The sequence below is a fragment of the Pantherophis guttatus genome, chromosome 5 (genome assembly GCF_059756535.1).
Source record: "Pantherophis guttatus breed Tessera chromosome 5, ASM5975653v1, whole genome shotgun sequence".
NCBI lineage: Eukaryota > Metazoa > Chordata > Lepidosauria > Squamata > Colubridae > Pantherophis > Pantherophis guttatus.
This window is the reverse complement of record NC_142067.1, coordinates 21,976,066-21,985,795: the sequence shown is the minus strand read 5'-3', so window position 1 is coordinate 21,985,795 and position 9,730 is coordinate 21,976,066. Positions and strand designations below refer to the sequence as shown.

The 9,730-nt window shown below is 40.4% G+C and overlaps 1 protein-coding gene across 2 annotated transcripts in view; it reads left to right on the top strand.

Moving 5' to 3' along the window:
* The first annotated feature begins 1,519 nt into the window (after positions 1-1,519).
* ZDHHC20 (zDHHC palmitoyltransferase 20) overlaps positions 1,520-9,730 on the top strand; it is a 56,446-nt gene continuing 48,235 nt past the window's right edge. For both annotated transcript variants that reach the window (XM_034410184.3, XM_034410175.3), the window contains exon 1: positions 1,520-3,831. In XM_034410184.3, coding sequence (XP_034266075.2) covers positions 3,672-3,831 — 160 coding nt within the window. In that variant the 5' untranslated portion in view covers positions 1,520-3,671. The remainder of the gene's footprint in view (positions 3,832-9,730) is intronic.

Here is a 9,730-nt window from a genome sequence, read left to right as displayed (position 1 = left end):
TAAATTGACAATTTCTAAAATAATGAGATAACTGCTAAATTACTTTCATGATTCTACCCCTTAGGCACTGATCAAAGGCACCTATAATATACAGTTCAATATAAATCCCTAAATCCCTTTGGATTGTTAAATAGGTCTTAATTTTCTCTTTTGGGCCTTGTCTTTTTTGATTCTTGTGATGATAACAACCTTAACCAAAGCAATGAGTTTTTAAGCACTCCTATAACATGCTTACAGTGGGATTTTGTATATGAATATCTTTTAGGATCCTTGAATGTTGCTGTTTCTTAGGTTGCTGAAAAGACGCTCAGAAGTAGACTGGGATAATGATATTTCATGTCCTTGTTGAAGATGTCAACATATGTAATGTGTATAGCCACAAAGTGTAGCACATCCCTACTTTGCAAGATGAAAATGTTGACCAAGATTATAGGGTAAGCACATACTGAGAAAGTAGACACTCTTTATACAGCTCTTACAAATGCTACGGTATTTCAACAGGTTGTAAATTTCCATTAATCCAGTCTGCTAAGACCTCACCAACAGATCAATAACAAGAAACTACATTTTATAAGTGGAGCATGTCTCATTCTTCAATAATAGCATTGCAGGTGAGTATGCCAAAAGAAAATAACAATACATGAATATTTCTGGAAAGATGTCTGAGTTTGTAAGCTCAGCTAAGAGTGACTATACGCATCCTTTACCTGAATTGAACAAATGTATTGAGAATTTTAAAATTAATAGACCAAATTTAGCCTGGCTAAATAAACACAACAAGAAGTGAGAGATGGAGCAGGATAATGAGCTATAGCAGTTAGACTCAGTGCACCCCAAGTGCTGGTAACATTTATTTTGATTAGAGGAATGCACAGAATTGACTTGACAAATCCTGGCAGTGAAAGTCCACACATCGTAAAACTTACTAAGGTTGAAAAACTGCACAAGAATATCCTTGACACTGTATAATGGGATGAAGTTTTTAAAAAAGGATTGTGATTATGAATAATATTGCTTTACCTTCCAAATAAACTATACAAGGCTTCCAGTTCTAAATAAATACAAAAATAATTTAAAACATTAAGATAACGAATTGGAACCAATTGTTATGTTATCATAGCAATAACAAAATAAGACTTTTACTAATGTAGTTCAAAAGGTTAAACTGAAATTATTTACCTTGATGCCTTTTCTGAAAGCAGAGATGGGGAAGGGAATTGATGCAATACAAAACAGTACACACTTTATTTGAATACGATCCCTTAGGCAATTTAAGTCATTGATTTAGTAGTTTAAACAACAGTGCCCATAGTTGCTGGGATCATCACTTTGTCTCAGGTTCTAAACCCTGCAAAATGGGTTGTTTTATATTTAAATTTTATAGGATGCAGTTATCAGTTGCAGTGAGAACCAACATTTATTTTGATATCAGCGCTAACACACTGCATATATGTGGAATTGGGATCGTAGAAACACCCAGGATCATAGAAGAGTTCAGAGGCAGATGCATAAATAAATGTCTTAAACGTATTTATTCATATGATAAATCATATTAACTATGTACAACAGAGATCAAGTCTCATGAGGAACAAATATGAAAAGAGAGATGGAGAGAGCAAGGTGGAAAACATTGGAGGGGGTTTTATACTCAGGGTAAGCCCCTCCTTTCCACACGGGTGGAGACACTCTCTGCCTCCACTGGTGTCTATATGACACATGTGCCAATGGCTTGCAAATACTTGACAATATATAACAGAGTTGTATGATTCATCATTCACTAATGTTACAGACTTTAATCACTAGATGTCTATATGGAACCATGTTCTACATCTTATTCTTGGGTTAATTATGAAGATGAAGCTTAATTACATCTTTGTACTTCATAAAGATGAATTAAATGTTTCATGTGTTGCGAAACAAAAAGGGTAACCTAGCTTCTACCAAAATGCCTTCGCTTTCACATACAGTAGCTGACTGATATACCAGATGAAAGGCAGCAGATGAGATGGCTGGACTATTGGTATGTTTGGATGGCATATCTTACTCTGTATCTTCTGACCAAGTGTGACTGCAGAAGCACAAAACAAAACAGTCACAGAACTAGGCTGGTTTCCAAACCAGCACTGTCCTCCAAATGCTTCATTCTACCTAACTGTAGGACTGGCTACCAGCACTTTTGAGAAGTCCAGGTTTGAGAAAATGATTCTTGACATGTTTAGCTTTCTGTTACATCCACTCTGCCTTCATAAAGACAAACTGGCATAACCCTAAAGTTAACTCCTGCCAACTTCATGAAGTATCCAAATAAGTTTTCTTGGCAACTTCACAAGAAAAATAGGAGGGGGGGTAATGCTATTTATGCCATGTGGGGTTCATGGATGAAAAGCAGATTCCCTCCCCTCTATTTCCTAAAGGAAATAGGAGCGGGTCTCCTATTTTGAGTATCACCCAGATCTGATCCTACTGAACTGTCAAAATAAGCCATGCCCAACTAGGCGTCGCCACCCACTGAGACTTCACCCTTTTCCCACATTCACAAATCAAGGTAGACAGCAAAATGGCCATCTCGCAACATCACCTAAAACCTTGCCCTTGATTTCCCCCCCCCCTTTGACTGCCCAGTCTAGCCTAAAGCCCTACAATTCCCAAGGGAAGGGACCAGTGGTGAAATCCAAATTTTTTTACTACAGGTTCTGTGGGTATGGCTTGGTGGGTGTAGTGTGGCTTGGTGGGCATGGCATGGGAAGAATACTGCAAAATCTCCATTCCCAACCCACTCCAGGGGAAGGATACTGCAAAATCTCCATTCCCAACCCACTCCAGGGGAAGGATACTGCAAAATATCCATTACCACCCCACTCTGGGGTCAGCCAGAGGTGGTATTTGCCGGTTCTCCGAACTGCTCAAAATTTCCGCTACCGGTTCTCCAAAACCTGTCAGAACCTGCTGGATTTCACCCCTGGAAGGGACCCACCCAGGATTGGCAGACTTTATTATTCGAATGTGATCTATTTGATCATCTAAAGTCAGTTTAGCTCCAGGGATCAGCCAAAGTTCGACCTTCCACCCTGCCTGTGACTTTTTATCCCGACCTACTCAAGCTTGCCTGTCTAGGAACAACGCCCTTCCGAGGAAGGCACTAGGATCGCTCAGGGAGGTTTTTTTTCTCCCGGACGGGATCCACCGGTCGAGTTAAGAGGGAAGAAGAAGAAAGCGATCCCAGCTCTTGAGGATCCCCCCACCCTTCGGCCAATCCCCAAAGGGAATGGCGTCCGAGAACGTCTGAAATACCCGCCGCGACCGGCCAGGCATCGCGCAGAGGAGCCGCCTCTTTCCTTCAGCCACGAGGGCTGCTTGCGGCGATTTGGGTCTACGTGAGAAGGACGGGCGGGCGGGTCAAGACACGGCGGACGAGACGGCTAGAAGACCCGCACACACGCCCTCCAACTCCCGCAGTCTTAGCGGCGAGGAGCTGCTACTGCTGCCGCCCGCCGCTTTCTCCCTTCACGCTCGCCGCGCTACCTTCTCCGTCCTCGGGAGTTGCTGCGCAAGGCAGGCGCGCCCAGGCCCTGCCCCCTTAGCGTAAGGGAAGGAAGGGCGGGGGCCGGCGGCAGGCATCGCCGCAGCGGCGAGCGGAGAAGGCGGCGGGCGGAGAAGCGGCTGCGGCACCCATGGCTCCTGCGGGCGGTAGCGGCAGCTCAGCGGCGGGGAAGATGGCGCCGTCGCACGTCCTCAAGTGCTGCCAGAAGGTGCTGGCGTGGGTGCCCGTGGTCTTCATCGCCTTGGTCGTGGCCTGGTCCTATTACGCCTACGTGGTGGAGCTCTGTGTGTGTAAGTAAGCCGACGAGGTTTCGCTGCCGCCCTCCCGCCGGGGAGATTCCGCCTTGCCCGGAGAAGGAGGAGGAGGAGGAGGAGGAAGAAGAAGAAGCTGCCCCATAAGCGGGGAGGGCGCACTTGCGCTGCGTTGCTTTCAAAGGCGGGATCCGCGGGAAGGGAAACGGTGCTCTCCTTTCCCCCCTAAATTACTTTGTCGGCTTTCCGGCTTCTTCGGCTTCCTCCTTCTTGCGCAAAAAAGTCCAGGGGTGATTCATTCTCAAAGGCTTGGTAGTGGTGGTGGTGGTGGTGGGGTAACCTGTTGCCTGCCGCCGCCTCACTTTCTCTCAGCCCCAAGAAGGAGGCAATGGCAAACCACTTTTGGGAAGGTGGGGGGGAAAAAACACCTTGCCCCCCCCCAAAAAACAACAACACCGCAGACTTTGTTCAAGCAGTCTCCGAGATTTGGATACGATTGAACGGGAAGGAGTGGAGGGATCGGGAAACCTCGTGTTTAAAACTACTCCTGGGCATTTGCCTTAATCTGGGAGAAAATAGCAATCCATCCTCGTGTTGTCAAGCCCCGGACAAAGTCTCTTTTGAATCCTTCCTGTGGATCAAGGCTTGCGGTTTGAGGAGAGGAATTGAAATGAGGCAAGTCACCCCTTTGACTTGAAAGTACAAACAGGGTGTTTGTAAAAAAGAGCAAAATGCCTCTTGTGTAGCCTTATCTTAGAACTACGTCTTTCTTTATTAGAGGGGTGTATTCCAAGAAAAGTGTGGGTAGCATTGCTAAATTGATTGCTTTCTCTGAATCATGGGCATTAAATCCTTTTTAGAGTCTGTCTTTCATCCCAAGGTTGGGATTGATAACCGAGGTGTGCCCGTCCCTAAGTGTTGCAGTTCATTTTTCGGACTGTGCTAAAATCCTTGAGCGGTCACTTTTTTTTTTTTTAAAGATGTACTTCATGTTTAATTTCTTGAATTCCTATTGCAAGTTTAAGTCTGCATTCAGAAATCAGAATATAATGCCCACTCTGTAGTTGATTCTTTATACTGTTGTTGGATTAATTATGAGCCTGCCACTCAGAGAAGACAATATAAATGTTTTGACTAACAGCAAAATGTACTTACCTTTAACTAGACAACATTTGAGTCCCAAAGGGTGATTGGGAAGAGAAATAATTTAGTGCAGTGTTTCTCAACCTTGGCAACTTTAAGCCTGGCGGACTATAACTCCCAGAATAACCTAGCCAAGGCTGAGAAACATTGCTTTAGTGCAGGGGTCTCCAACCTTGGCAACTTTAAGCCTGGTGGACTTCAACTCCGCACCACACTTTATGTTGTCTTCCCACCCCAAGCTGGACCTTTCACACACCCTCATGCGCACTTCTCAAGCTGTGTGGCATGTATTATTTTTTATTAAGTCAGTGAGGAAGCTGGTACAAAGTTTAAATTGGATGGATGGATGGATGGAAGGAAGGAAGGATGGAAGGATGCTTCTTGCTGGTTTTCCCATTAGGAAACCCAACAGGGAAGTAGACCGAACCTGGAATTCATTCCTGGAAGTCACTCCTGCTCACATTGATTTTTTTGCCCATTGTGGTCATTCTGTTTGTCTTTTTAGGTAAAGAAGTATCTCTGTAACAATGTCCCAACAGGTTACAGGTACTAAAACTTACTGTTCCTGAGCAAAGCTGAACTCCTTGTAGTTTCAGTATAAATCTTGAAATAGTATTGTTTAAAAGCTTATCTCATTTTGAACGCCATTAATGGTTTGTTTTAAAGTACCATCTCTTAGCATCAATTCTTGAGCTCTGCAAAATGATTCAAATGTAGTAGCTCTATATAGGTATCCAAAAGGGACATTATTCTAAGCACAAGGTCTTAAATAATGCCTTTTTGACTTATTCTTCCACAAGTACAACAAGCTGTACTTGTTCTATGCCTATAATTTATATCCTTTTGCTGAAAACATTAGAAATAAAAATTAAGTTACAGATTGCAGACAAAGCTTGTACATACAGCTTTCAATATCCTGCATGTGGCCAGATGAAAATGTTGAAGCTGGAAGTAGAGGAAGATTCTCCCTATATTCAATCTTGACGCAATGATATTCTTTTCTTGCAGTGTCTTCTTTGTGCTTTGAACATTCTGTGATTTTAACAACTGAACTGAGCTAGTATACTTTGAACTTTAAAGCATAAATATACATACCCCTGAAGTCACCAGGACTCAGTCTTTTATGAAAATGACTTTCCCTTGCATGATGATTAATTTGCAGTTGTAGCAATTTACACATACCAGGTATCCTCCTTGAAGAATATACAGTAAAGGGTTTTGACAAGTATGCAGAGGTCTACTAATTATATACTAATGTTTAAAACACTTTCAAGAATCTCTTGAAAGGAGAGCTCCTGAAGTATTGATTTAGGTACATTTTAAAGAGTAGTCTGATTCTTCACAGAAATACACAGAAACCAATAACGTGGAATAACTTTCATATTCTCTCTCCCTCCCCCTCCCCCCCCTCTCTCTCCTTCCCTCCCTCTCTCTCTCTCTTACATTTTTCATACAAAGAAACTGAGCAATTGCTATCTAAGCCATGTCCAGACACAATGGTCTCCGACCACATGTAATCTAACATGTTTCTCAGTTTCTGCAAACATTTTATGGTTTTTCAAAACAGTTTTCTGATGTCATCTAAAATAGGAAAATATAAATTAAAGTCCATATAGAAACCAAAGTATTAAAGCAGGATCTGATCCTAGGTTTGAGATTTAGTGGATCAATATGATTAAATCTAACTTGTAATATATTACTTGTGCAAAACATTTTGCATACCCAGTTCCAATTAGTTTGTAATAGGTATTTCGGTAAGATGTAGTTCCATTCTTGGCCGTATAAATTTAATAAAAATGTAGTCCATTAACCTCAGGAAACTAGCATATGGTTGGTCAAGATTGATTGACTTGATTTTTACTAAAAAGACTTCAGACTGGTCTGAATTTGATCAGAAGAGTCCAGAGTAGATACTATTTTTATTTATCCACTATTTTGATTGCAAATTCTACAATAGGTGCATAAGATATGAATCTTATTATTACATAGAAGGCACTGTCTATGCTTATGGTACTAAAGAAGACTTCTTAAACAAAATAACCCTAATCCTTACCCTCATGGAGTTTTCTGGATTACATTTTGTGCTAAGGAAGACAACAGAAAGAGATATGATATGAACAAATATGAATAGCCCTGAATAAATGTGAGTAACCAATATTGCAAATATTAGATTTTGTTATAGTTAAGTAGAAAGAAGGAAGTACCGTAGTATGAAATATATGAGGGGAAATCAATGTTTGAAGTAAACATTTTCACTATATGTACAAAAGCTTTGTCCAAGGTAGTGCTTCAAAATTTGCTGAGACAACCCTCAAAATTCACATGCTGGATACCTACCGGTACCTAGAATTCTAGGAGTCGTCCTCTCAAGAAATTTGTAATGCCCTTACATTTTGAATGTAAATATTGTAGCGTACATTGACACTGTTTACTAGAATAGTTTTAGTTTTGGATTAGCTAATTTTGGAAGAAGAGAGAAAGTTACTTAGTCCAGTCCTTTATTTTAAAGCTGAATCCTCAACATGAAAATATGCTGTACTAACTTGCATTAAGCACATCACGTGTCAAGAATAGATGTTGACAAGCTTCTATATGCAGAAATTTATGGTTGATTTAAAATTGATAGAATTAAAACAGTTCTATTATCTCAGTCATATCTCAGGAAATTAAATACATATATTGTCCCTTCTCATCCATGTTATTGACCCAAATTGAATGAACAGACTTGAGACAGTTAACATGCTATGCAAAAATACTTTTTCACTATTACAAGGTTCATTAGTATCATTGTGTCTTCTAGCTTCTCATTAAGAAGTCAGGATTCTTCTTTCCCCAGGCAGATTCTCTGTTGGAGATCTTTAAAATGATAAAAACTTATTTTCACATCTTCTGAGACTTATGCATGAGATAAAACAATATTACTGGGAAGAAAAATTCTGACCTTTAATAAAAGAGGAAACTTATCTTTCTTTGTTTTTATATTCTCATTTCCTGTCAGCCAAAAATCCTTTTATGTGACATGAACCACGATCAGATTCTCTCCAATTTATAATATGTATTTGACATTTTGATATGATTGTGAATCCAAGGCAAAGATTGATTAATGTGAATTCTTTGCAAAACAGGGACCCGAGATAGGTTCTTATTTTGCTGAAATTTAATAATGTCTTATTTAAACTGACCCTGGCCATGCTCCCCAGCTCCCCACCACAGGTCAAACACAACCCTGATGCAGCCCTCAATGAAATCAAGTTTGACACCTCTGCTCTAGATCAAGGGTGGGGAACTATGGCATTTTTATGACTTGTGGACTTCAACTCCCAGAATTCCTGAACCAACTATGCTGGCTGAGGAATTCTGGGAATTGAAGCCCACAAGCCATAAAGGGGCCATAGTTCTCCACCTCTTCTCTAGATAACTAAAGATCTATAGCACTTTTTGTGATTATTACTGTACTTTATTTTGAACACTATCATGAATGGTATATAATAGATTAAGTATAGATTGGTATTTTGTCAATGAAATGAATAGTTTTAGCAAGTGGGACATAACAGGATTGTCTACATCAGCCTGCCAATCCCTTTCATGGGAAATCCTGTTCACAACCTTTGTCTCTGAATTTTAAAGCAAGTGAGCTATTTGCCTCTTCCACAAAAGAATTTCACTTAGCCCCCTCTCTCTTATATACAATACTCACACAACAACAACACCATTCCTTGAATAGGGAGATGCGTTCTCCTCTGGAATTTGAAGTGGGCAGTGCAGGAAATGTTGCCTGCTTGGGAAAAATTTATATATAATTGGCTCCAGTTTTCTACTCCCCCCTCCCCACCAAGATTGCCAGATCTCAGCAGTTTTTGGGGTGAGATTTCAAACCAAACTTTTAAGTAATAAAAAAGGCAGTTTTTTAATACAAACATCAAACTAAGCATTAATACAGGGGTCTCTAACCTGGCAATTTTAAGACTTGTAGACTTCACTTCCCAGAATTTCCCAGCCAACATGGGAATTCTGGGAGTTGAAGTCCACAATTCTTATAGTTGCCAAGATTGGAGACCTCAGATTAGAAAGAGTTTAATTGCAACAAATCACATGGCAATGTGATCTTCATTTTAATATTAATGCTTAATAATTTGTAATCAATCTGAGCAAATAGGCTGAAAAATATAAAACTGAGCAAAGCAGCACTTAAAATAACCTCCAGTGTCTCGCATGATTGCCTAATTAGACCTTGGGGTTGAATTCTCTGGCCCTGTAGTGTGAAATCTGTTTTCTTCTAGTTCCTGTGTTTTACAAGTCTCCGGTCAACCGCATTCACAACAAACTCACCTCTGTTTCTGTCATTTAATTACAGTGACTTATGACCAAAATTTTGGATTCAGTTGCGATCATTAAGAGAGAACTATTACGACCATGAGAGATTTAAATCTTTTAATCTGTCCCCAGTTTGCCAGAAGCATAGTATATGCATGCACTGGAGCCCTTTTTTTCTGCTGTGCTGATTTTATTTATTTATTTGTTTACTGGAATTATCTCCACCATAATCAGAGAGACTGTAAGTAATTCAGAATCATCCTGCATACTAACAATAAAATGTTTAGATAAAATAAAAATAAAACAAGAAACTAAATTGTATTGCCTTATCCTCAACTCCTACTTGTTCTAGTATAAAGTTAATTAATTCCCCTCAAGCCAACAGGAGCCATTTGGCCAGTACCCCAGTCATATGATGGTTGGGAAAATCCCAGTGTGTTGGCTACTTTACATCTCCAGTCCCTGTCCCCAAAGCCATTCT